General features: G+C 54.5%; 1 protein-coding gene and 1 long non-coding RNA gene across 2 annotated transcripts; one reads left to right on the top strand and one right to left on the bottom strand.

Annotated features, from left to right (window-relative positions):
* The first annotated feature begins 11 nt into the window (after window positions 1–11).
* Window positions 12–7,054, top strand: LOC133053920 (uncharacterized). Its single transcript, XR_009692349.1, has 2 exons — window positions 12–530; window positions 6,203–7,054. It is a non-coding gene; the product is annotated as an uncharacterized LOC133053920 (long non-coding RNA).
* On the bottom strand, window positions 5,622–26,603 carry SPG7 (SPG7 matrix AAA peptidase subunit, paraplegin). Its single transcript, XM_061138378.1, has 17 exons — window positions 26,408–26,603; window positions 23,612–23,714; window positions 21,414–21,503; window positions 20,773–21,014; window positions 19,565–19,704; window positions 18,527–18,629; window positions 17,311–17,436; window positions 16,905–17,067; window positions 16,509–16,682; window positions 12,429–12,553; window positions 11,834–11,936; window positions 11,142–11,252; window positions 9,754–9,869; window positions 8,604–8,760; window positions 7,939–8,105; window positions 7,367–7,444; window positions 5,622–5,972 (listed from the first exon to the last, which is right to left on the bottom strand). The coding sequence occupies exons 1-17, from the start codon at window positions 26,588–26,590 to the stop codon at window positions 5,814–5,816; spliced, it is 2,340 nt and encodes a 779-aa protein (XP_060994361.1). The 5' UTR covers window positions 26,591–26,603; the 3' UTR covers window positions 5,622–5,813.
* Between the last annotated feature and the right edge of the window lie 625 nt (window positions 26,604–27,228).

Genomic DNA, 27,228 nt, shown 5'->3' with positions numbered 1-27,228 from the left:
GGCCACAGAGTGACGTCTATGCCTTCCCGGCAGCCCTCGCGGCGCAGGCTGATATGGATCTGCTCTGCAGGCGTTATTGTGGTTCCTGTTGCGGGAACAGCGGTTGTCTGGGTCTGGGGAATCTCTGGCCTGCCAGCCTGCTAGTGCGCCACGGGAGGCCTCGCCCTCCGCGTCCCAAGCTGTAATGCCGGCCGCCGCGTGGAGCCCGCTCACCCTCCTTGTGGGCGGAGCGCGCACTTAGGAGCGGGCTTCCAGAGCGCCCCGAACGTGTCGCCCGGAGCCTGGGCGCGCAGAGGTCTGTGGTCGGGCCGCTGGTGGCGAGTAGCCCGCAGAGAGTGTGGAACTAGGAACCGTGGCCGGCCGCGGGTAGCCGGCGCTCCGCTGTGCACACTGCCTTCCACGCAGATGAGCGTCGTAAAAACACCAAGTAGCCAGGCAAACGTCCGCCTCCTGGACCCTGGCGCCTCCTGTTCACGGGTCAGCCTGGGACGAAGCCAACACATCTGCCATCTGTGAGCCTTTCCCCCCAGGTACCGCCTTCCTTTCCTACCCTCACGCCAATCGCCAAGATTCCTCTCGCGAAACTTGATCACCGTTTTAAGAATTTCATGACGCAAAATGAGAAATTCGGAGGTCTGTATCCTGCACTGAGTAAACAGGTAGCTGATATTGATGCTGATAGCTTTGTGCCCTCTTGAGACACCCTTGGGTACTAGAAAAATCAGGTTGGGGCTCAGTGAGGAAATTTCGGTAAGGTAGACAAAACATGTTAAGGGCAGAGGAGGTGTGGAACACAAGTGCCAAGCCTGTGGGGAAGGTTGGAGCCCTGACACCTAGTAGGTGTGTGCTCAGTTCTGAAGCAAATCAACCCTGAATATTCATTGGAAGGACTGATGCTGAAGCTGAAACTCCAATGTTTTGACCACCTGATGTGAAAAGCCAACTCATTGGAAAAGACCTTGATGCTGGGAAAGATTGAGGGCAGGAGGAGAAGGGGGCAACAGAGGATCAGATGGCTAGATGGCATCACTGATTCAATGGACATGAGTTTGAGCAAATTCTGGGAGATAGTGAAAAACAGGGAAGCCTGGTGTGTTGCAGTCCATCAGGTGGCAAAGAGTTGGAGGCAACTGAGCGACTGAACAACAGTAGCTGTGAAGCAAGGGCAGTACAAGGCTTGCTTTCCTGACAGTTAGCAAATACAAGAAAGCTCTTCTCAGTAAACTTGGAAGTGATGCTTATCTCTGAAAATAGGGTCATGTTTAAAATCTCTAGCCTTTCACAGACACAGACAGCTAAACTGGAAGGTCAGCGATCCAGAGGAAAGTGTCTGTGGAGTTGGCTAGTATACTATTAGAATCTTTGTACTAGATTTGAGACTTTGGGTATGTGCTTGGTGTGAAATGGGAGAAGCTGCTGGGAGCCCTGTTAGGCCTCAGGACAAAGCTCAGTGCCCAGCTCTTGGTAAGTAAAGGTCACACCACTTTGTTTCCAGGTGACAGAGTAGGAGCCAGGGTGGGGAAGGCAGGGCAGGAGAGAAGGAAGGGAGAGAGCAAGAGATTATCTACCTCACAAATTACTTTGTCCATTGAAACTGAACCCACAGTCCATTCTGGCAGCAGAGGGTCTGTGTAGGAGATGTTTGCTGAAGAAATGCTTGCGTTGGCCTGGGGTTTATTTCTTTTTTTTTTTTCCTCCTCCCTCCTTTGCCTGGGGTTTATTTCTTCAGACACAATACAATGTTAGCTCTCACCTTCCATGTCTTTTTTTTTAAACTAAAGATTTCTTTGTTTATTATTTTACTTTATTTTTGACTGTACTAGGTCTTTGTGGCTGCACAAAGGCTTTCTCTAGTTGCAGTGCTCCAGCTCTAGGTGCCCAGGGATCAAACCAGTGTCCCCTGTGTTGGTGGATTCTTAACCTCTGGAGCTTCAGGCAGTACCCCGTGTCTTGGAGACACTTTTCAGTGATTCTGCCATGGGTCCTTCTCATTGAGAACACAGTCCCCATCCTCTTCTCTTTCTGGACAGACCTACTCGTGCAGCTCATCTGCTCATAGTCAGGGTGCTGCCGGGGTACCGGGGGAAGATTTGAAGTCTGGAGTTAATGGTGAGAAGGTGAAGCTGTAGCTTGAGGACCTCAGTCTGCTGCACACAGCCCAGCAACCCAACACTGTTTTTCAACACCTGAATAGTTCACACTTGAGTCCTTAGGGAACATGCAGAACAGCAAGTCCCGAGGCTTCCACGTGACTGCTGAGAGCCTGCTGAGCTTCCCAGTTGGGAAGACTGAAGAAGTGAGCAGGAGTCCTGATGCAAACTCTTGTTTGCTCAAGGTTGTAAAATTTTGCAGCTACAGGACAAGCCCCTCCCCGCTTGGCACAGAACTCCATGGCACAGCTTTGCCAAGGGGCTTTTGTCCCAGTCTGGGACCTGCAAGGGCTGCTGAAAGGACTGGCCAGTGGCCCTGTACTCAGTGCTCACCGGGCACAAGGTTTCTGGAGGAGCACCTGGAGGGGTGGGGTACACATGGCCTCCCAGAATTTCCTTGTAATTGTGCTCCAGTTACTCACAGAGGGGTCTGCTTGCCCCATACCTTGACCTGACTGGCCCCCTCCAGCTGGTGCTTCAGGGTCAACCTCAAAGACAGTCAACACTACCTCCTGGAGCCCTTTGACATACAATCTTGATTTTTTTTAAAGTTTTTTATTTATTTATTTTTGGCTGCACTGGGTCTTCATTGCTGCATGCAGGCTTTCTCTAGATGCAGTGAACAGGGACTGCTCTTCATTGCAGTGCACAGGCTTCGCCTTGCAGTGGCTTCCCTTGTGGAGCACCAACTCTAGGATGTGCGAGCTCAGTAGTTGCATCTCCTGGGCTCGAGCACAGATTCAGTAGTTGTGGCACGTGTGTAGCTGCTCTGCTTTTGGTGTCGTCCTGGATCAGGGATCAAACCCGTGTCCCCTGCTTTGGCAGGTGGATTCCTAATCACGGGGCCACCAGAAAGGTCCCTCAGTCTTGATTTTAAAAGTTAATCTCAAGTAATTCCCTGGGGATCCAGTGGTTAGGCTTCTGTGCTTTCACTGTCAACGGCCTGGCCGGGTTCAGTCCCTAGTCAGGGAATTAAGATTAAGCTGTGCAGTGCAGCCAAAATAATAACAATGTGTGTGTGCCAGGTTGCTCAGTCATGTCTGACTCTTTGCGAGCTTGTGGACTGTAGTCCACCAGGCTCCGCTGTCCATGGGATTCTCCAGCCAAGAACACCGGAGTGAGTTGCTATATCCTCCTCCAGGGGATCTTCCCAACCCAGGAATCAAACCCACATTTCCCGCATTGGCAGACATATTCTTTACCACTAGCGCCATCTGGGAAGCCCAATAATAATAATTAATTTAAAACATTAATCTCAAAAAAATAAAACATTAATCTCATAGCAGCAATGTGTTTTTATTGTTTTGACACATAAAAAAAGTCATGTTCCTGTAGCACTTTGCAGAAACTAGCACACTAACAGTGTCCTCAATATGAACCATTGGTTGAATTAGGAAAAACAGGAGCCTAATAACTCAGTAGGGACAGGTTGATGTTAGTGCTTCACCACAAAACTCAACCATCTGGCCTCTCAACTCTCCAGTCAGTTCACTTGCTCAGTCGTGTCCAACTTTGCCACTCTATGGACTGCAGCACCCCAGGCTTCCCTGTCCATCACGAACTCCCAGAGCTTACTCAGACTCTTGTCCATCCAGTCGGTGATGCCATTCAACCATCTCAACTGTCATCCCCTCTCCTGCCTTCAATCTTTCCCAGCATCAGGGTCTTTTCCAGTGAATCAGCTCTTCATATCAGGTGGCCAAAGTACTGGAGCTTCAGCTTCAGCACCAATGAATATTCAGTGTTGATTTCCTTTAGGATTGACTGGTTTGATCTCCCTGCTGTCCAAGGGGCTCTCAGGAGTCGTCTCCAACACCACAGTTCAAAAGCATCAATTCTTTGGTGCTCAGCTTTCTTTATGGTCCAGCTCTCACATCCGTAGAGCCAAAATGTAAACCTGATCAGAGGCTGGGAGATTGGTGTAATATGAGGACCACCTCATGTCAGTGACCACCTGGTAGTGTTACTGTAACACAGATGTCTTACATGAAAGTTGCTAAGAGAGTGGATCTTGAAAGTATTCATCACAAGAAAACCTTCTGTGACTGACTGTATGGTGACAAATGTCAATTGTGATCATCTCCCAGTACATACAAATATGAACCACTGTCTTATACACCTGGCATTAATATGATGGACCCCAACAAAAAATTTTAAAGACAAAAAGTGTAACAAAAAAATTGTTTATTTGAGCATAGATCAGATTGGAAAACAACTTGCATTATGATGTGTGAACTCTGTAAGTTAATTTTTCCAATATTCTTTGTCTTCTGGGCTCTGATGTGTTAAATGTATGTTCACTTAATGTCTGTCTCAGCAAGGAGCCCTCACACACCTGAGACAGTTCCAGAAACTGCAGTCAGGCCACGCCATATCTGCTCTGCTGGGCAGAGTAGGTTGCCCAGTGGTCTGGCTGCTGTGGGAGAACCTCTTCACCCTTCACCCCCAGGAGCCCGTTAGGGAGGTGTGAGGAGTAGCAAGGTGGCTGAGGTCCCACTCCCAGGGCTCTCCCCGAGTGCTGTGTCTCAAGGACCAGGAGGTGACATCACCTGTGACAACTCACTTCTGTACATCAGAGCACTGTCCCATCGGCCTCCCCTTGCTGGGTTCCCATGAGCCCGATCCCTGGCAAGCCCTGGGAAGGCAGGCTGCACTTCCTCACTACAGTGAGGTGCCCCTCTTCACCCCACTTGACAGCCTATTCCTGGCTAAGTGTCACCAGACACTGGCCGTTTTAATGGTAAAGTACAAGGGAGTGAGCTCGGCAACGTCCCAGTGAGGTCACAGAGAGGACCCACTCTCCTAACTCCAGGCTGTCTTCAGGAATGAAACAGGACGGGGCAGAGGCAAGGTGTCGCCTCAGGGCCCCTCCTTGGGTAGGCACCCGCACCTGCCCTGCCCCTGTGCTTCCCCGGGGCACTGGGCGTGGGGACGGTTCCAGGCGCTACGCATGGAAGGGGGAGTAGTAACAAGCAGCAGGTCGTGTCACAGGGGACTCAGGGCCCTGAGTGCACCTCGTCTGTCTGTTCCCCCCACCGCTGCTCAGTCTTAAGGGAGCTGGTTCCTGCACAGCTGACCTCTCACCCTGCAGACGTGGGATCCCTGATCCAGGACGCCATCAGGGCAGAGCTGACCATGCAGCACAGGCTTCCCTCCCACACCCCAGACACCCCCCAGGGGCCCGCGTCCACACTGCAGGAGGTGGCCATGCCTTACTCCTCCAGGCCCAGCGCCTGCCCCTGACTGACCGCTGACCAGCGAGCCCAGGACAGGGCCCCACAGAGGATAGGCAGCAAGGGCCTCAGAGGCCCTTCGTGTGCAGAGCTGGGGGTATCCTGACCAGGTCTCAGGGGCCAGGAGGAGCCTCAAACCATGATACTGTCCAGATCCCTCACAAGATGGGGCCACTCCATGCGCACCTGTGACAAGCACAGGTGGCCTTTCCACACAAGGACAACCCACACACGCAGATGAACCATCCATCTCGGCAGAGATTTATTCCTCCAGGCAAGGAAGTCAATAAATAGATCTTGGGGGGCCTTGACCAGCGAGGGGTGAGAGGTGAGGACTGCATGCCCAGCACCCCTGGCTAGCACCAGCATGGAGGCGTGGGTAGGGTAGCTACCGGGGCCAGGATGGCTCCTCCCAGAGCAGGGGCAGCTGCTAGGCCCCTTCCTCCTCCCCCGAGTCCTGCTTCTCCCTCTGGGCGTCGCTCCACTTCTGCGGCGCAATCCTTTTCTTGGGCCCGTGGGGTGGCGGGCCGATGAGGGCCTCGATGTCCTCGTAGTTGATCACTTCCTTTTCCAGTAGGGCGCTCGCCAGCTGGAGGAACAAGAGGGCAGTGTGAGCGGCAGATGGGGGCCCGGACAAGAGCCCTTTGAGAGCAGAGCACGGAAGGGGAGGGCCTGGCCTCCCAGACCTGCCACTTCCCAGGGACGCAGCACAGGCGGGCAGCCCACGCAAAGAATAGCTCCCTGTCTCCACCTTAGAGACAAACCCAGCTGCCAGCCTCATTAACTTTTCTGCTTCCCTTCCCAATCTGTTTATTTTAGGCAACTTGGATTTCTTCTGCAAACGCGTGTGAGTGTCAGCATGGGGGGCAGCAGAGCTGACGTCAGCATGGGGGGCAGCAGAGCTGACGTGCAGGATATAGCCCCCAGTGGGTTCCCATCACCCCCCACACTGGCTGCTCTGACAGCTGGCCCTTGGACAACATGGGCTTGAACTACAAGGCTCTGCTCACACTTGGGATTTTCTTCAATGAACCTGACTGCAGGAATGGAGACCTACAAGCCACAGATGCAGAATAGTGGGCAGGGAGGGCTGATCATGAAGGCGGCGCCCAGGGTAAGTTGTGTGGCACTCAGTCCTGGAACTCCAGGACAGTGCGGGCAGGTCATGGTGCACACAGCAACAGGACAGACTCGGCTCCCACGACAGGGTCCTGGCAGGTTCTGCACTGCCCACGGCTCCCAGCAGGCAGGTGTTGCTGGTCTGAGGACCCCATACCACAGTCCCCACAACGTTGCCTTGAAGAAACAGCTGACCATCCACCAGGAGCTGCCCCTTCACTAGGTCCAGAGATGTTGCGCCTCTGGGGTCACTCCAGACCTGACACCCAGCATCACTGTGAGGACATCACACACAGCGCACCTGGGGATGTTCCCCACACATGAGACCAGCCCTCATGCTCTGCTGTCTGCAATAGGAGGGGGACTATCCCAGCCCAGAGGGCCTGGCAGACGTGAGCACCGAGAGCAAGTGACCTGGGTGAAGTGTGGGTGTGGTGGTCACTGGGCTGCGGAAAACAAGCCTGACTGACCGGGGGGGGGACCGGTCACAGGCTGAGGGTTCTGTGCCTCGTTTGCAGCTCCCTGTGCGTCTAAAACTCTTCTGAGCTTTAACGTTTAGTGTAAAATTTCCAGAAGTTTGAATTGTGAAGGGGTTAAGCCACATCAACCAGACCCACTGCACACAAGTTGGTAATGGGCCCCGAGAGCTGGCAGTGTCCTCCTGTCTGTCCTGAAGGAACTGGCCCTGGCCTGGCAGGTGCATGACATGAGGCTCAACAAGGCAGGGAAGACGCTGGATCCAGTTGAGCTGGATGGGGCCCGTTTGTCATGTGGTTTTCTGGGATGGGTGAGTGGCTGCGTCAGTGGGAAGTGACAGCAGCCCAGCTCCTGGCAGGCACGGGGCCAGGGACAGCGGAGGCTCACCGCCTGGAGCTTGTCCAGGTTGTCCCGGAGCACCTGTTCCGTGTGCCTATAGGCAGTGGCCACCAGCAGCCTTGCTTCCTGCGAAAGGAGATGTGTGACAGGTCAGGATGGCTGCCGCTGTGCACAGGGTCCCCTGCGGCCTGGCCCCGGCACTAAGGTGCACGAAGAAACACAAGTGCAGAGCACAGCCTTTCATGTCTCACAGGGCACAGGAGAGCTCCACGGCCGAGAGTCTCCTGCCTTCACCTCCACCCGGAGAACTGTGCAAGGGGCTGCCAGCTCCTGGAGACTCGGGCCCCGTTTCGTCCTCCACACCCAAAGCTGCCTACGTGCCGGTGCGCCAGGCCGCCCGAGCTGCCCGAGGGTGGTGACACTGCCTGGCCGTCTCCTCAGGCTGCAGAGATCATAGGCGCTGGCTCTGTCCCCAGAGGCATCTATTTGCTGCCCCTGATGGCCCCGCGGCACCCACAGCAGCCAGTGGGTCCTCACCCAGAATCTCAGCTCCTGCAGGTGCGGGGCCAGCACACCACACCCCCTCCCCACACACATGGCTCAGATTGGGAGGGACTCACGTGGTCCATCATCTGCTGAAGGCCCTGGCTGAACGGACGCCGTCCGATGCCTGTGACACCCTCTTGGGCCTCAGGGAAGGAGACAGGCCCAATGCTGGGTGCCATCCCAAACTGCTTCACCATGGAGTAGGCGATGCGGGTGACCTTCCGCAGGTCGTCCTGTGCCCCTGGAGTGTGGGATCAGAAAAGGAGGTTCTTCCCTGAAGCTGCAGGTCAGGGGCCCCACCAGCCCTGACAGCAGAGGTGGGTCCTCAGGGAACAACTGTATCCTGTCACTGGTCCTTAAAACTTAAAAAAATTTTCTTTTGTGTAGAAAAACAACTCAGGGTTTCCCTGGTGGTCCAGTGGTTGGGAATCCACCTGCCAATGTAGGGGGCACGGGTTCAATCCCAGGTCCAGAAGATCCCACATACTGAGAAGCAACGAAGCCCATGGTCCACAACTACTGAAGCCGACGTGCCCCTCCAGAGCCCATGCTCAGGAACAAGAAAAGCCACCACAATGAAAAGCCTGCATGCCGCAACCAAGACCCAGTGCAGCCAAACACAAAGAACCCTTAATGAAATTCAAGGTGGCGTGTGCATTCTGCTTAGACCCCTCCACAGATTCCCCCTCCCTCGCAGAAGGGCTGAGGGTGCCAAAGCAGCGCAGGAGCTGCCACTCACCGGAAGTGACCCTGTTGAAAGAGATGGACTCGGATGCACGACCGCCCAGGGCCATGCACATGCGCTCGAATAACTGCTCCCTGGTGAAGAGGTGCTGGTCTCTCGGGAGCATCTGAGCGAAGCCCAGGGCCGCATTGGTCCGAGGAGTGATGGACACCTGCACAATGAGGTGGTCTGTTAGCCGGCAGGGCCCAGGCTTCAGAGATGAGGGGGCACAAGACAGCCTTTGCTCAGAGGGTTTGAAGCAAGGGAACCAATCTGAGGTCCCCATATTTATAAGAGTATTTGCAAGAAGGGCGTGAGGACCCCACACATGACCACGTGTCCATGAAGGAAAGACTAGTGACAAGAGGTGAGCCCACACAATGAGGCCAGCCCTAAGTAGGCATGGGTCTGAGGGTCATAGCCGCAGGAGGCCACCCCAAGACACTGAGGTGTGCACGTCACCATGCTGGCTGGCAAGGAGCTGGGTGCAGGCAAGAAGACCTCAGCACAACTCATCTACCTGGCCCTCAGCCACCAAATGAATGTCCTATATTCATTTTCTTGAGATACTGCATGAAAACACTGATCATAATTACTGGGTTTTCTCACACACACGGGTCTCAGTCACAGCCCTCTACAGAGGACACAACGGACCAGCCTGAGCAGCAGGGCACCATCCAAGGCAGCCTGACAGCAATGCTCGGCTGTAGCCAAAACCCCTGGGAGACACCCACACCCCGGTTGCAGCTGCCAGCACAGCCCTCTGTCTGGAGGTCAGGGAACAAGGAATGAGGGGGGACAGGTCCAAGTGGAGGGCAGTTAACAACCCTCAACACGGGGCACCCATGTCCCCAACACGGGCACTGTCCCCAGTGGTCACTCAGGGATGCCCTGTCAGAATGTTACCACCAGGGGCAGCGTCATGGCATTAGCCCTGCCACATACGTAAGGTGTGCTGACGACCTTTCTAAGTCAGCACATCTCAGAGCTGATGGTTCGCCTGGCAGTTCTTATTTCCACAACCTACCACGCAGATGGGGAGGGAGACCACAGGTCGTTATGTGGCTTTCCCACAGTCACCCCACCTCCGCCCCTCCAGGCACAAAACATGGGCCTTCCAAAGTGAGCCCAACTGGGCAGCCAGGCCAGGGCTGCCCACACACACCTTCATCACAGCCTCCGTGTGCTCCAGCAGCCAGCCCACCAGGGCGTGGCCCGACTCGTGGAACGCAACCACCTTCTGCTCTTCCTTGGACAGGACCTTGCTCTTCTTGGCAGTCCCTGAAAGAAGCCCAGAAAGGTGAGCTCAGGCACCCCGGGTATATGGCAGGCATGTTCCCAAGGTGCCAATGCAAAGTCGCCACTGGACACTCAGCTTCTGTGTCCCCAGCCCAGCCACCCATCCTCCCCCTGGCTGCTCGGACTGTGAGGATGCCACAGGAGCCTTGCTCGGCCCACTGACCCCACCACTGAAAACCCCTAGGACTGCAGCCCCTTCAACATGGCCCTCGCTGGGCTGCGGGGCCGACAGCGTGACGTAGCAGGGCAGCTGCAGCCCGCGACTGTCCAGTCCTCTTACCTGAGTCGCTTGACCCTTCACCTCATAACCTTTCATTACATCCCCTGCTCAAGTCACTGCTGAGGCCTCACCTGCTGTCCACTCATTGTTATCCCGAGTAAGCCCTGGGTTCAGGGATGCGGCTGGGACCACCTATGCTGCCAGCTTCGAGATGACACATCCGACGTGCTGGCTGTGGCAGTCGGGCTGTCCCCCTGGACCCTGCTGGCTGCCACGCGGGAGCACCCTGCCTGAGGTGCTGCACTCGGGCAGGATTCTGGGCGCTCTTCTCTAGTCTTTCCTGCTTAGAACACACTTGCTGGAAGCATATCAGTTTTCACACAAAACAACTGGCTTATGTAAACCCTGATTTACAGTGAGAAACCTCAAGGCGAGCCCTTCTGTCTTCGCCTACTCGCCGTCCCCATTGTGGAGGGTCCTGTCCTAGTCTGAAAGACTGGAGGACAGGCCATCTGAGCGAGGCGCTGCTTCCTCGGTATCCCGCTCAGTGCCTTGGTTGGAATTCCGTTGAAGGACAAGACGCACCATGTCTGGTGTTGCCACAGGGGCTACAGGAGCCCTGGCCTGCTCTCTTCACAGAAGTCCACGCATTCCACGTCCAACAGCAGTGGGTAAGCACTGCTGAGACGCCGCCCTCCCCTTCCCCCTACAGGGCACGGAGACCCTGGCATAAAAGGCCTCTTCCTAGACCTCAGGAGCAGCAGCTCCAACCCCTGCCCATGTGGACAGTGGCTGTCTGGGCACCGCCCGTCAGCTCGTGGGCGAAGGACACTGAGTTTGTGAGATTCTTCTACATTTCTGTCTCAACAGCCCGCCTGCTCTTAGTCAACAGTTATCTCAAACTAAGGAGAACAAGTCACACTGTAACATCTGACAGGAAAGCAGGAACGGGTGGCCTGTCTTCCCTCTTGGGCAATAATGCCATCACATGATGTCTAGGCCGCCCCCCCACCCCCACAGACAAGTCCACGTACCGGCCACGACGCGCTCCACAGCGTAGTCCAGGTTTGACGTGTGCACAGCTGTGTGCCCCTCCCGCGCCGCATGCAGCGCGGCCTCATTACAGATGTTGGCGATGTCAGCACCTGTCAGCATGGGGGTGGGGGGTGTTAGTAGACGCAGAGGTATGGGGGTGGGAGGGGAGCCACCCTGTCCCCCTCGAGCCGCCCCACAGCTGTGGTCAGCAAGCAGCCTCTCTGGACCCCCTCTATCCTTCCACCCACTGTTCCACACACACACTGAGGGATGAGAAAGGTTCTTGACACCCATGAGGTTCTAGTTCAGGATGTTAAAGGTCCAAAGGGAAGAAACCTACACCATGGTAACAGGTTTACACCATAACAGGGGGTTTTATTTACATCACCCTGAGAAACGAGAACCGTACACAAAAATCTAGATTTGTGATAACATGGAGAAGGTGGCGGGGAGGGACACGGCCTCGCAGGGTTGCCTCTGGTGGGGAGCAGTGGGAGGGAGCGAGGCTGGGACCACCCTGGGGCACAGGAGACAGAACCTCGGGGAAGAGTCCCTCTACCTCTGCCTGCTGGGCACACACCACTCCCACTCAAGCTGTGCTGGCCAAGGAGCCCAGAGCAGGGCTGGAGAGTTCCTCGGGAGGCCCGCCCCTGTTGCCCTGAGACAAGGACCAGCACTCCTACAGCCCTACCACTGAAGCCAGGCGTCAGCTCCGCCAGCCGCTGGGAGTAAAAGCTGCTGGCTTGTGTCAGCTTCAGGCCCTTCAGGTGCTGCTCAAAGATCTCCTTCCGTTCCTAAAGAACAGGGTACAAAGGTCACAGGTCAGAGGCCACGGTGCCGGCTCCGCGCCTGCTGATCAGGATTCACTGGTTGTAAGGTCAGTTTCTACTCTCAGAAACAAACTCAAGAGCCTCAGACAACACTTCCATGCGCGTCTGCACAGAAACGCTAACCTGCCAGCCACCTGCTACACTTGCCATCCAGACCCTTCCCTGCTCCTGTAGGGTCTCCTGCTCCCTCGGGAGCCACCAGGAAGGCCCGACACCCTCGGAGGTGGGCATCCAAGTTGAGGCCTGAGGCGGCAGGGCCAAGAAGTCCCAGGGCTCACAGCCGTCCACCCCAGCAGGGCCACTGTGCAGCTCACTCTCCAAAGCCACCAGCACATGGGCGTGACGCTCTGCAAAGGCTGTCCACAAAACTCAGCCCAGACATCTCATCATAAAGGTCAGTGAGAGTCAAAACCAGAAGGGCAGGGACCCTGGATGGACCAGCCAGGTCGCACTGACCTGCAGCGTGGGAAGGTCAATGAAAACGTGCCGGTCCAGTCGGCCTGGCCTCAGCAGAGCATTGTCCAAAATGTCAGCTCGGTTGGTGGCTGCCAGGACGATGACGTGGTCGGTGGTACCCATTCCTGGAGGGACAGACAGTGGCCGTGAAGGTGCGGAGCCCAACTGGGCAGCTTCCCTATGGACTGCTAGGACAGCGGCACCACCAGAAAAAGTGAGTACCACCACACCAGTGTGTGGGAGGTACCACACACGTCAGCCTTGCTGACGGAAAAGTGAAAGTCTCACACGGAAACGAGAGGCTTGCTGGAGGCCAGGGCCCTGGACAAACCTGACTCCACTCCCTGGGCCACCCCCACAGCTTGTCTCAGACTCCTGCCTGGGTTGCCCCTTAGGGCTCCCCAAATGCCTGCCCACCACAGGCTGGGGCTATGAACACAGAACCGTGAGATTATGTAACAGTGAAAAGACACTGAAAAACGGCAAAAACAAAGGGTACATGAGAAAACACCAGCTGTGCCAGGGGCTCCAGGAGGGCGCTCCCACAGAACGGCCTCTATCAGCAAGCAGCCACAGGGCTGGTTTAGGGACTCACACAGTTGTGGACACATACCAAGGGGTGACACCGTACAGACGTTCCCACGGCTGAGTGCCGACTCCTGTGCAGGGCCCGCACTGCAGGTGCAGGCCATGTGCTGCCGCCCCAGCAGCTGGGCACGTGCCTCTCCACTAGCACCACCACGAAAACCTCACCGTGCCAGCCCCTCACAACTACTCATCAGTCTGCTCTCTAGAAGTCTGTCATTTGCACAACCTCATATACATAGCCTCTGAGGCTGGCCCTTCTCACTCGGCATAAATCCTGAGGTCCAGTCAGGCAGGCTTGCACGACAACACCCGGTGTCCGCACTGTGACCGGGTGAGCACACATGGAGCTCAGCCAGGCACCCACTGGAGGTCGCACAGGCTCTTTCCAGGGTGTTCAGCTATCACAAGGGAACACTGGAGCACCGTGTTCTGTGGACACCGGATCAGTGTGCAGATCAGACATGCTCAGTCTGTTCAGAGCCGGCCCAAGAGGCTGCATGCTGTCCGCCCCTGCTGCAGGGGCTCAGGTTTGCTTCACGGACGCCTTTTCACAGCTGCTTCACTCACTTGAGGGCCCAAGTTCACACAGCGGTCTGGGATCCAGTCTCCTCATCCTCACCATGTCTGCTGTTGCCACTACCTTGATCAAAGACTTGAGTGCACAGCTAAGTGACAAGTGATGCATGTGTGAGGACAGAGTCACGGCCCAGTCACTAGGGAGCTGAGAACAGGCTCTGCCGAGGCGCTGGCTGCACTCGCGAGGAGGTGAAGGCTCAGTGCAGGAGGATGGTGCTTCAGCAAGACGTGCTGGAGCCGCCAGCATCCACACACACAGTGAGCCAGGACGAAGCAGCACGCCTCACGCAGATTCAGTCAACACGGGTCACAGACTAATGTTTTTCCACATTAGGCGTGGGAGGGCTACCTGCGGTTCCCTTTGTTTCCTTTCTATTTTTCTATTGAAGTGTATGTTATTTACAGTGTTCAGGTACGCAACACAGAGGCGCCACTATATTTGCGTATATGTATGTATTCATGTACATTCTCGCAGGTTTTCCTCTATCACAGGTCATTACAAGGTACTGACTATAGGTCCTTGCTGGTTAGATACCTGGGCCTTTTCAAGAACTTGGGCAGAATCGAGTCCACGGGGGTGTGGATGGAAATGTCCACCATGGGGCACCGGGCACGAAGGCCTCTCTGTGCCCATCAGGCTGTGAGAGGGGTGGCAGATGCCTGGCTTCCGCCTGTGTGGTGGGCTTCCTCCAGCTCTGGCTTCCCACGGCCAGCGCCCACTCCTCCCCAAGGGGTGACAAAGGCTCCTCAGTTGCCCCTGCAGGTGGAAGAGACTCAGCTGTCTCTGTGCACAAAGGCCCCTTCGCAGCAGCCCAGCCTTGCCAGGGCTTCTTGGGGGCATCCGGGGAGGGGGGGGCTCCTGCGGCTGCAGCAGAGCTGGCAGAAGTCGCCCCCCTCCCAGCAGCATAGAGGAGCAGAGAAGGCGCCAGCTGGGAACGCTTCCTGGGGGTGCACGTCGCCTGGAGGGTTGGTCTCTGGCCTCAAGTGCAAACAACAACAGGAGCGGGGGTGGTGGGGGGGATTGTTGCACTAGGGCCACAAGGGAGCCCCCCATCACCCACACGAGGTCACGACTAGGCACGAGGCTGTGCTTCAGCCTGACGACATGTTAGGAAACCCCCGCTTGGAGAGGAGAGGGGCACCCCACCATGTCCCTGCACAGCCCCCATGACAGTGGCTTCAAAATGCTCTGCCTGTGTCCCACAGGAGCACCACGTTGCCCATCTTTCTAAAGAGAGCCAGAGGTCACAGTCCTGTCTGCACTTCTGACAGCAGACTCATCACATCCTATGATGGGATATCTGGGGAGCAGGAGTCTAACTTGCACACAAACAAACGGCACACTCAGGATCCAGCCGCTCACAGCCCAGCACACAGGAAGGGGCCGGTCAGAGCCGGGGGTGGGGTGGGGGGCAGACCCCACTGGGGACCCCATCTCCAAGAAGCATCTCATACAGCCATGTCTCAGGTCCACAATTCTTGGGCACGTCCTCCCCAGGAAGATGGCTCCTCAGACCTTGCCCACGGGGCAGAGACCCTGGGCTATTCTGACTGACACACCCAGATGCAGAGAGGGACGCGGGTCTGCAGGGGCACCCCCAGATGCAAACGGTCGTCAGGCCCTGACGAGGCTGCCCTTTCCTCGGCCATGTGAGAAATCACTTTGATTTTGAACCTGAGGGGCTTTCACATGATGAAACGCTCCCGTGCATCAGCCCCCTGACCTGACCAGCTGCAGGCCCGAATCCCGGCACCAAGGTCAGGGGGCGTGGGCGCCAAGGCCAGCTGCACGGCTCTTGCCAACACCCGGGCCTGACCTGGAGGAAGTGTCAGCCACAAGGGCAAGGACGGGGAGTCAGGCCCAGGCTGGAGAAGACTAAGGAGACAAGACACTTAGGCAACATAAGCCTGCCCTGGGCCCTGCAGAAGCGCACATCTGCCCGAAGCCCACGTCATGCCTCTTCCACGTCGGCCTTCAGGCTGTCGGGGGTGGGGGGGAAGGACGCTTATGGGAATTCTGACTGCTTCTGCAGTGCTTTTTAAGTCTGAGACTCTGAAAATAAGAGGCCAAAAAAAGTTTCACATTTAGCCACATACAGCCAGAGTCCATTGCCCCACACACTGGTCACCAGATCCACCATCCCAAACACTAAGAACACTTTAAAGAGGAAAATAAATACAACAATAAATGATTCTCTTAGGACCAAAACTACTTTGAGAAAAAAGCATCTTTCTCATCTTCAAGACCTAGAACAGAACTAGAATTCTGATTAAAGAAAACTTACAGATGGCTCCTGCAGAGCTGGAGCATGGGGAGGGGAGAATGTGGAGCTGGTATTTAATGGGGACAGTTTGTGTTTGGGAAGATAAGAAAGTTCTGGAGACGGATTGTGGTGATGGTTATAGAACACTGGGAACGTACTTAGAGCCATTAAACTCTGCACTTAAAAATGGTTAAAATGGCTTAATTTTATGGTTTGTATATTTTACTATAAACAACACAAACACATAATATCTACACACACACACACACCCCCACCAAAGAGGATCTTACAAGAGTAGCTCAAGAGAAAAACAACTCCATTAAATAACTGTGTGGCAGCCAGTTCCAGAGGTCATCTCAAGGACAGCTGACACAGCATCCCCAGCAGCATACCTGAGGCACCCACTGTGCCCTTGCTGGGCACATAGACTCCTGTCAGCATGACCCCTGACCCCCTCTGAGACTGACGACCACTGTCATGACCCGACTCCACATGATATTCCCAGCTTTTCTTCCTTATTTCACCACTGCCCTAACTTTGGGAAATTGAAAGTTATGTTTCTGGTTACCTCCTGCTGGAGAAGAGTTCCTGGTGCTGACGTCCCCTCACTGTCCACCAACATCCCCGCCGATCCCAGCCCCATGGTGCTCACCGTCCATCTCCACCAGCAGCTGATTGAGCGTCTGCTCCTCCTCTGTGTTGGAGAAGCCAGACATGGCGGTAGAACGCTTCTTGCCCACGGCATCGATCTCGTCGATGTACACGATGCAGGGGGCCCGGGCCCGGGCTTCCTTGAAGAGGCTCCGCACACGGGCTGCACCAAGGCCTGAGGACACAGAGGACGGGGAAGCGGACAGGTCATGGGTACGAGCCCTGCTATCACAGAAAGCCCAGTAGGTGGCCTCTGCTGCACACTGGCTAGCCCACTCCCTCCTGGACTCCCCAGGACGTCAGCGCCTGCTCCTTCCACGCCCATGACTCCCAGACACAGGTCTTGTGTTTCCACCTTCACCCCCACAGCCCCTGACATGCAGCCAGGTGGGCCCACCTCCAATGACCTCCACGAATTCCGGGCCAGCCATCGCCAGGAAGGGCACCTGGGCCTCCGTGGCCACTGCCTTGGCCAGCAGCGTCTTCCCACAGCCGGGGGGGCCGAGTAGCAGCGCACCCTTCGGGACCTTGGCACCAAGCTGAAGGAAGCGCTCCGGGCTCTAGGAGAGCAGCAGAATGTGCAGGCTGATCTCTGGGCTCCAGAGAATCATCCAGACACGACCCTCGGAAGGCTTGGGTCCTGTACTGGTCCTGTCCATGCAGCTTAGGGAGAGCACAGTGCTCCACCATGACAGGTGACGGGCCGCGCAGGGCACCATCGGTCCGGGTTGAGCAGGGGACGCACCAGGAGCCCAGCATCAGGCTGGGCAGTACCTCCCCCGCACCGTGCCCCATGTGCTCACCTTCAGATAATCCACGAACTCCTTGACCTCCAGCTTGGCCTCATGCATTCCTGCCACGTCTTTGAAGCTGACTCCTTTCCCCATCTTGCCATCCACAATTGTGAAACGAGCCATTTTCAGCTGATTCTGGGCAGAAAGATAGAGGGCGGAGCCCTGTGCAGTCCAGCGGGGCAGGGCAGAGGAGCCTGGGGGCCTGTTCACCTGCATGTCCTCCCACCCCTCCACTCGCTCAGACGGCAGGTAAGGGCACCGTCCAGACACATGAGGGCAGTGACAGAGGCTGCCTGGCACTGAGCAGTCTGCTCTAAAGGAAAATGCTCCCCACGTTAACCAGGTAATTTAACAGAGTCTGTGTGGGAGTGTTCTTATTTCTCTATGTGACTTTCCCCATTAGCCTCTGACTTCTTTTACTGATTTATATAAAAGTTACCGAAAGACACTCAATTCTGCAAGTGTTGGTAAAAACATCACCTCGTCAATTTCTGGCAAGCAATCTGGCTGGACAGACAAGCTCTCAGTGAGCAGCTCACCTCAGCCAGAATCTCCTTCAGCTCTCAAAAGAGGCAGTGTGTGGAATTCATCACAGTGTTATTTAAGTACAACAAAAAAACAGCCCAGAATGTGCAAGAATTATCACACCGGTTGGGCCAGGTATACTGCACCCGAGACAACACGCTGCCCAATGTGGATGCAAGTCCAGAGCTCCCGAGGGCCCATTCGGGTGGAGGCAGGGGCACTCTATCCCTGCCACCCCAGTTCCCAGGAGGGCCTCCTCTGTGGCCCTTTGCTGACGTGGCCGATGAGCCAGGTACGACTTGACAGGGAGGGCAAGTGCACACTGCACTGAATGCACTGGAATAGGAGAATACTTGTGGAGTGTATTAAGGCTGTTCTTTCGAAGACAACCTTCCAAGATGTTTCAGCTAGTACATGAAACCCCCAAAGTCAAGCCCAGCTGAGAAGGAAGTGCAGAGCACACTGTAGTATGGACCCCCTTGGGTTCAGCCCCTCCCACATCACAGAAGCGGCCTGGGCTAGAGCTGGGGAGCGGAGCCCCCATGTCAGTCAGACAGAAGGAAAGAAGAGCTGCCAGTTCGGCCTTTGACAGGCTAGCATCCACTGCGCACCCATCCTGCCATTTACGGGAGAGGGTTCAGCCCAAACACAGACAAAATCCCAATGGCACAAGTTCAGGGGAACAATCTGCACAACTTACAAAAGCACTGAATCCGCCTTCCCGTCCCGTCATCCCAGCCAGACGGAAAACATACCACAGGATGGCCAGGCCCACAGCCGTCATCCCCAGGGCGTAGAGGGCGCTGGCGAGAGAGACAGGCGGGCAGAGGCTCAGGCGTGGCTCTGGGCAGCCCCCGGACACACCTCACCCGGGCTGGGCCCAGACCTCCCAGAAGGAAAAGGACTCCCTTACTCTGAGACTAACTGTGGAGCCAGCACTGAAAATGCATTTCCTCGTCTGGTTTTTACCACCTCCCTTCCTTCATACATTGCCCAGGTCTGGGTACCACGGTGCTGAGCAGGCAGCACCAACCAGGCATGAAGCCAGAACCACCACCCACTGTCCAGAGCCCTGGACAGCTCACAGCCACCAAGAGCAGCTCTTCACCGTCCATGCGTTTTGCTTTCAAAAGTAGGCCATCGCTTTGGGTCACTAAGCAAAATCAGCTTAACAGTACAAAGAGCAAACCCTGGGGCCTCACCCCAGATGAAGAGGGGTGTGCCCCCACCCCCTAGAACAAGCAGAGGTGCTGCCTGGGAGCCCTGCCCCGAGGAGCTGGAGCTGTGACAGACACATGGCACTTTCCAGATGCCGCCAGTCCCCATGAGGGGACACAGCCCTGTGGACACCGCAGTCCCAGCGCCCAGCTACACGCCCAGGCCCACCGAGTAACTGGCTCCCCCTCAGGAGGGTACAGATCCTGCCGCCCGTAGGCCCTGCATGGAACCAACAGGTTCCCAGGGAACCTCTGCTTCTCCCTTCCCCGCCCCACCTTCCTGTTTGCAGATGGCAGCAAACCCACCCTGCACTGAACAAAAAGCACCACAGACTACTGGAGCAGTGACCAAGGAACTCCAGGCTTTCCGCCCCACGCCACCCACTCCCAGGCCTGCCTCCACCAGGGGCTCAGTTCATGGTGGGCACAGCCAGTGTGAGACTCTGTTTGGACTTTTTGTCTCTCACGTCACAGAGTGAAGCCTGGTTTAATTCAGAGGCCCACAGAAACGACCAACCTACTTTCCAAAGAATCCCGTCCGCTTGTAGGAAACTGGAATCCTGTCCTTGCCTTCGATATTCAGCTCATCCTCGGCTGCTCGAAGCTTCTCTTCAAATTTGTCGATATTTGCCACCTGCATTCGGTACATCAGCGCCAGCCGCTGGGGGCAGAGTGCAGAGGCATGTGAGAGGGACAGACAGGCCAGATAGCTGACCCCGAGGACAGAGAACGGTGCCCCCGCCACACGCGGACAGCGACAGGGCTTCAGAAGCAGATGCCTGCTGCTCAGAAACCTCCTCCACATCTTGAAAGTTTTTGTTTTCTCAAACACAATTACAATGAAATGTTCACTAACAGAAGGTTTTGAGCAAATGCAGGGCAGCACGTGCAACTGAAACTCAGCACCGGGCTGGCACTCTGCTGGAGGGCAAAGCAGACCCTGACAATGAGCCTCCAGTGTGGGACCTGGACCCATAGTCACCCTCCAAAGATTCATTGTTTGCCTGTCGGCTGGACCTGACAGTCAACCAAGGGGGCTTTCTCGGTCCTCAGGGAGACGAGAGGCTAAGGAAGAGGGAGTGGGTGGCGTTTCCTGGAGGCTAGCAGGAAGATCTCATCACTGCCACCCCGGCCCACATCAATCATCTTTCCAGCAGCCATGCTTTCCAGAGGAAACTGTCCTTTCTGATTCTAAGTTCTCTTGGAACTTAAACCAAGCAACTAGATCTCCCTCTGAAGTCTCTTCAAAGTCTAGTGTGATGACCATCATTGAGTGCTCAGGCTCCACTTTGGAGGTTAAAAGGCCAGGTCCTCACAGCAGGATCCACCCAGCCAGGTTCCAGCACTGTCACAGGTACCTCTCTGCTCCCTGATGCCAGACCTGCTACTGGGGTGAAGCCCATGCACCCCTCTGCCTCTCCCCTGCTGGTATAGCTGGGGGCTACCTGTGGTGGGGAGGAGCAGGGTCCCTCTCCTCTGCCCCCTTTCTTTCCTGTTTCTTCCAAGGGCCGGTCCTTGCCAACCCGTCTCTCTGCCACCTGTTCCGGCTGGAGGGGTTTCCACCTCCCTCCTGCTGCTCACATGCCAGGGGGACCCTGGACGTCCGCTGCCACCCTCCCGGCTCCTCCCGAGGACCACATGGCCTGGCCCCCTTCTCAAAGCCTCCAGGCTCCTTAAATCAAGACACTCACGGCTGGCTCTAAGCAACCCCCGCTGGCGCGGCACTCACAGGCCGCCCGAACACCACCGCACCGGGATGCAGGTACACCTCCACCACGTCGCTCTCGGGCACCACCTGCACCCGCTGCACCTCGCCCTTGGCCAGCATCTCGTGCACGAAGTCATTCCAGGAGATGTTGCCTCCGCTGGAGCCCAGCGCATTGAGCAGACTCATGATCACTGCGATGACGAATAGGGTGCGCAGCCGCTCTCGGTACATCTGGTCCTCGCGCTCCCGGCGCCTGCGCTCCTCTGCCGTGTGGGGAGCAGGCGTGAGAGGAGGGCGGAGCTCGACGGGGCCCCACGCCCCGCCCCACGGCCCTCCCCACCCCCACCCTACACCCAAAGGAGGGCTCTGCACCCTCTGCAGTCTCTGCGTCATCCCACTGCGCTTAGTTGCTCAGTCTACACTTGGCCAATATTACAACAAAATGACTAATTACAAGCTGTTCAAGGTCACTAACATTCCTGTTCACTGAGGTCCCATCTGCTTAGATAACATGAAACCATTTTTAAAGTAAAAAACCTCCCCTGGGTACTTCTCTGGAAGTCCTGTGGCTAAGACTGCCCTTCCAATGCAGGGGGCGAGGGTTCCATCCCACAGGTCCCGGGGGGAAGCCCCCCTCTGCCCAAAAAATTAGACTGATATACCTTCGTCATCCTCAGGGCTCCGCCCCTTGCCTTTATCATTGTCCTTGGTCTTCTGCTTCCTCCTCGAAGTGTTAAAATAGTAAGTGCCTCCTACAAGAAATGGAGAAAGTGCTTAACAGCAACCAGACCTGCAATTACAGGGAGACATTCAGGACAAAGGGCTTCCCTGGTGGCTCATACGGTAAATAATCTGCTTGCAATGCAGGAGACCTGGGTTCAATCCCTGGGTTGGAAAGATCCTCTGGAGAAGGGAATGAGAGCAAAATGTTTAGCCACTCAGTCTGTCTGACTCTTTGTGACCCCATGGACTTAACTTTTCCCCATGGAGCCCATCAGGCTCCTCTGTCCATGGGTTTCCAGGCAAGAATACTGGAATGGGTTGTCATTTCCTTCTACAGGGGATCTTCCCGACCCAGGCATCATACCTGGGCCTCCTGCATTGCAGGCAGAATTCTTTACCATCTGAGCCACAATGAAGACCAGAAGGAATGGCAACCCACTGTAGTATTCTTGACTGGACAATTTCATGGACAGAGGAGCCTGGCGAGCTACACAGTCCATGTGGTTGCAAAGAGTCGGACATGACTGAGCACTAACATACACACTCAGGAGACGAGGACACTTCCAGACAACCAACAAAACATAAACTATCGAGAACCTACCTGCAGAGGATTTAGAAATTCAGATGATTGTTCTTGGTACAATCTTTACTCACTATACATGATAAACTACTTCAATTGAAGATAAGTGTTTTTATAATTTAAAGTAGCCAACGTGATGGAATAAAAGTTATGAACATAAACTTGAGAAAGCGTCACAGGTCTGTGGGAGAACTACCCTTCCCACACACAGTCGTCTTCAGAAACGAGCAGCACAAGCGGCTGCAACACAGCAGCGCCCACTCCACACATTGAGGCTCTCGCTCGTCCACGTCAGCGCTTAAAACAGGGGAGAGCGCCTCAGAAAGCCACTGGGCTGCACCTTCCTTCACAGATACTAACAAAATCACAAATAAAACCGCCTCTGTGCCCACCAGACACAGGGCTGTTGGAGGGTGAGGGCTGTGCTGCTGGGGGCACATGTGGGCTGCTGGGACTGGGTAGGCACAAGGCTGCTTGTCTGCAGCAGTGGAAGATTCTGCTGTTTTCCTGTTCCAACTGAACAAAGCGGGGAGTAAAAGCATAGCTGTCAACCCTTACAGGCCTTTGACCTAAGATAAAGGAGACAGCAGGGGACTTCTGTGGTCCAGTGGTTAAGATTCCCCCTTTCAGAGCAAGGGCGCAGGTTCCATCCCTGGTCTGGGAACTAAGCTCCCATACGCTACCGGATGCAGCCAAAAGTTTTTAGAAAGAGAGCAAGAGAGACAGCAGGATTATCACAAGATGTCATGAAACGGTGCAACTCTAGTGTAAAATCAAGGTATGTTTACTTAATTTCTGCACATAAACCATACACAGTTTGTAACTTCTTACTCACCGTTGCTGGAGCTCACTACAGAACATGAAAATGTTAGTTGCTCAGTCACGTCTGACTCTGTGACCCCATGGACTGGAGCCCACCAGGCTCCTCTGCCGATGGAATCTCCAGGCAAGAATGCTGGAGTGGGTAGCCATTCCCTTCTTCAGGGGATCTTCCCAACCTAGGGATCGAACCCATATTCTCCTGCATTGCAGGCAGATTCTTTACTATCTGAGCCACCAGGGAACATGAAAAACATTTGTCAAGCAGCCCTTACTAAGCTTGTAGCTCCTGAGTAAGCACTACTGGAGCTGGCTACAGAGCATGAAAAACCTTTGACAAGCAGCCCAATCATGGCCAGAAATTTTTTTCTTCCACTTATTTTTACTAGTTGGAGGCTAATTACTTTACAATATTGTAGTGGTTTTTGCCATACACTGACATGAATCAGCCATGGATTTACATGTGTTCCCCATCCCGATCCCCTCTCTCCATGGCCAGAATTTTTAAAAAAAGAAGAGACAACTCAAAATAAGCAAAAGTGGCCTGTTCTGACCTTAGACAAATTTCCTTCTCAAAAACTTCACTTCAGAGCATCTGAGGGCTCACACTGGGTAGCAGCTGAAGGGCCTCTTAAGTGATTTCGTTTTTTCTGACAATGTCAAACAAGCAGTCCTCTGAATTTATTCACAAATGCCACACGTTCTGCCTGTCACTTCTGTCTTTCCAAACATACAAACCTAGAAGTTTCCAGAGTCCGACTGGATTCTGTACAATGTGCTGTTTCACCAACAATCTGCTGATTCCTTCAAAGGTAGGGGTTAGCAGTTGCAACTGGAAACTCTGAAAAGAAGGACACAGAGCCTCAATCACACAGACGCCACAGCACAGCTGGCAGTGCCAACTCACCCCCGATACAAAATTTTTCCTAATAGCGCCAAGATTCATTTATGTAATATTTACACTGCCCTGAAATATGAACCAATAATCTGAGCATTATTTCAAAGTTTTACCATAACATCAAAAGAAAAAAAAAGTTCCAAAGGTCAACAGCAAACAAGTCAGAGAAACGCTGAAATGGAGGTGCAGAACACTGGCTGCCATTCTGTGCCCTAGGATTCCTGCGGGACACAAGGAGCAAAGGCTTCACTGGTTGTCCAGACCTTTTTCTCCCAACATCTCCAGACAACCATTCCTTGTGGAACATTCCCAGGAAGACCAGTTTCCCACTTGAATGTATTTTATGTTATGGTCAATGGTTCAACTTAATTTTTTTATCTCAGTGGTAGCAATTTCTTCATTTATATTGACTTATTTATTTTAAGGGCTTCCCTGGTGGCTCAGATAGCAAAGTCTGGCCGCAGTTCAGGAGACCAGGGTTCGATTGCTAGATCGGGAAGATTTCCAGGAGAAGGGAATGGCTACCCATTCCAGTATTCTAGCCTGGAGAATTCCAGGGACAGAGGAGTCTAGCGGACCATAGTCCATGAGGTCCCAAAGACTGGGACATGACTAAGTGACTAACACACTTAACATACATACATTTGTTTTAAATTCTTTCCCTTAGTTCATCCCTGGTCGGCTGCTGTTATGAAGAAAAGTACTCCTTACCAAAAGAGTATGCTACATATAATCTATTAGCAACAGGTTAAAAATTCCTAGTACATACAATTATTATCCAGTTTAATTAATACCACTGTACTTGGTTCAGTAATGACCAGGAGGCATATAAGGGAGAACCACAGAGAGACAGACTGGGTACCATAAACGAGGAACAGTGTGTCAGGCACAGCACAGACAAGTCATTCTTCAAAGTCAACCCTAAACGCTGTTTGTTTAAACCAGATTTTGTTATTACTGTTCTAGTTGTTAGTGAGGTAATCTGTTAAGTATCCACAAGTATGTGTGAATTGCCTACTTCAGTCCTTATTTATTTTCATAGAATACTCAAGTCTGACTAAAATTAATGAATTATGATTTTCCTTTCAATAGAACTAAAAACAAAAACAAGTGTAATACATCCATTCAGTTCAGTTCAGTCGCTCAGTCGTGTCCAACTCTTTGCCACGCCATGGACTGCAGCACGCCAGGCCTCCCTGTCCATCACCAACTCCCGAAGTTTATTCAAACTCATGTCCACTGAGTCGGTGATGCCATCCAACCATTGCATCTTCTGTCGTCCCCTTCTCCTCCTGCCTTCAATCTTTCCCAGCATCAGGGTCTTTTCAAATGAGTCAGTTCTTTGCATCAGGTGGCCAGAGTATTGGAGTTTCAGCTTCAGCATCAGTCCTTCCAATGAATATTCAGGACTGATTTCTTTTAGGATGGACTGGGTTGGATCTCCCTGCAGTCCAAGGGACTCTCGAGAGTCTTCTCCAACACCACAGTTCAAAAGCATCAATTCTTTGGTGCTCAGCTTTCTTTATAGTCCAACTCTCACATCCAAATATCACTACTGGAAAAACCATACCCTTGACTAGACGGACCTTTGTTGGCAAAGTAATGTCTCTGCTTTTTAAAATGCTGTCTAGGTTGGTCATAACTTTTCTTCCAAGGAGTAAGCGTCTTTTAATTTCATGGCTGCAGTCATCATCTGCAGTCATTTTGGAGCTCCCCCAAAATAAAGTCTGCCACTGTTTCCCCATCTATTGCCATGAAGTGATGGGACTGGATGCCATGATCTATAGTTGTCCTCAGACTCAGAAAGGGTGTAGAATAGGATTATGATATGAAATTGGTCCTCAACTTATGGTAAAATACAATAACAATACATTACAACCTAAAATGTGAGGGTTGGGGTCCTAATAGAGGGCTAAAAAAATCAGTGAAAAAAGCACTTAGGGTCTGTTTCCAGAGTGAAATGTTAACAGTAACAGGGCCTGGAACACACCCGTCACACAGAAGGTCAATGAATTTGTGTCCATAACATGTCAAGCTACACGATAAGAGTAAAATACAGTTACAAGGTACTTGGCTCACCCAAAAAACCGCTCAGAGCAATTGGAAGGCGATAGAATTCATCTTGGAGTGATCTGATCTATATGAGTGCAAATAATTCTCTGCTAGAAATTAGTGAAACTCTTAGTCGATTCAATTTCAAAACGCCAGGAAGACGCGCAAAAAATATCAATATACGAAACAAGTGCTGTTGTTGTTCAGTCGCTAAATCCTGTGTGACCCTTGAGACCCCATGGACTGTAGCCCGTCAGGCTCTTCTGTCCATGGGATTTCCCAGGCAAGAATACAGTGGGTTGCCAGTTCCTTCTCCAGAGATCTTACCCACCCAGGGTACCATCCTGCACTGGCAGGCCGGTTCTTTACCACTGAGCCACCAGGGAAGCCCGAAACAAGGACTAGAAAAGTCCAACTGTGCGGCCTCACCCCTGGTCTCTCCCTTTGGCTGCCCGCCGGCCTCGCCGCCCGCCTCTCCTCCGGGTTGCAGGCAGGAGCGGCCTCTCGGAAGACGAAGCCGAAACGGCGGAGAGCATATTCCACATTACCATCCCAAACGCCGCTGCCGGAGGCCCGCACATTACCTGCAGGGCTCGGCCTCCAGGCCCGACGAGGCCCATCGGAGGCCTGTGGACGACATACGGCCACCTCCACTTGGCCCCGGAGGAGCAGCCTGGGCTCCAGCCTGAGTAGGGGCACCGCAGCCGCCCCGGACCCGGTCCCGGACCGGGGCGGAGAGCGCGCAGCAGCAGCCACACGGCCGCCATGTTGACCCGGAAGCCGCGCCTGCTCTATTGGGGGCCTCCGCTGGGCGCCTGCGCGGGCGGGCGTCCTCCCGGCGCCTGCGCGATCGGGGCCTTTTCAAGTCAGGCCTGTTTGTCAAACCTGTGTACCTCGCGATCGGGTTCCGTGACCGAGCGATTCGCTGCAACTCTAATCCGGCTGGGATTCTTTAGCGGGTTTGAACTGCCTCGTTGTACTGCGAGTACAAGCGCTGCGAGTAGAACTGCAGCCTGGCGGGCCCCGACTGGGGGCATCAGACACCTCTCCAGGTCGCGGCTCCCGGGAGGATTTGGCTCAGCGGGTCCAGGGGCTGCGGAGGGAGCCCGGGAGCTGGAAGGGAGCGGACGTGCGCAGATGGCGGGGCCCGCCTGAGGCCCTGACCCCGACTTCGTGCCCGAACCCTGACCAACGACTCCCGCCTCGGATCCAGACTCTGAGTACGACTCAGACTCCCGGACACCGACCCCGACTCCCACCTAGACCCGGGCCCCTGACCCCTATCCCGCCGCAGTCTTGGCGCGAGGAGGATGCTGCGGAGGGGAGAGTTTGGCTTGTCCGGGCTCTGGCCGCAGAGCCTGCCCGGCTGGTGCCCCAAGCGCCCTGTGCACGGAGAGGAAAAGGA

The sequence above is a fragment of the Dama dama genome, chromosome 4, assembly GCF_033118175.1.
Source record: "Dama dama isolate Ldn47 chromosome 4, ASM3311817v1, whole genome shotgun sequence".
Classification (NCBI taxonomy): Eukaryota; Metazoa; Chordata; class Mammalia; order Artiodactyla; family Cervidae; genus Dama; species Dama dama.
The sequence above is the reverse complement of the archived record's forward strand: the minus strand, read 5'-3'. Positions and strand labels throughout refer to the sequence as shown.

Excerpts from the sequence above, each read along its gene's own strand:
- SPG7 (XM_061138378.1), bottom strand. The coding sequence starts at position 26,590 with ATGGCGGCCGTGTGGCTGCTGCTGCGCGCTCTCCGCCCCGGTCCGGGA. Across the intron at positions 16,683-16,904 it reads ATTCGTGGAGGTCATTGGAG|GCCTTGGTGCAGCCCGTGTG; the intron begins GTGGGCCCACCT and ends CTGTGTCCTCAG. Across the intron at positions 5,973-7,366 it reads ACCTGGACAAGCTCCAGGCG|CTGGCGAGCGCCCTACTGGA; the intron begins GTGAGCCTCCGC and ends TTGTTCCTCCAG.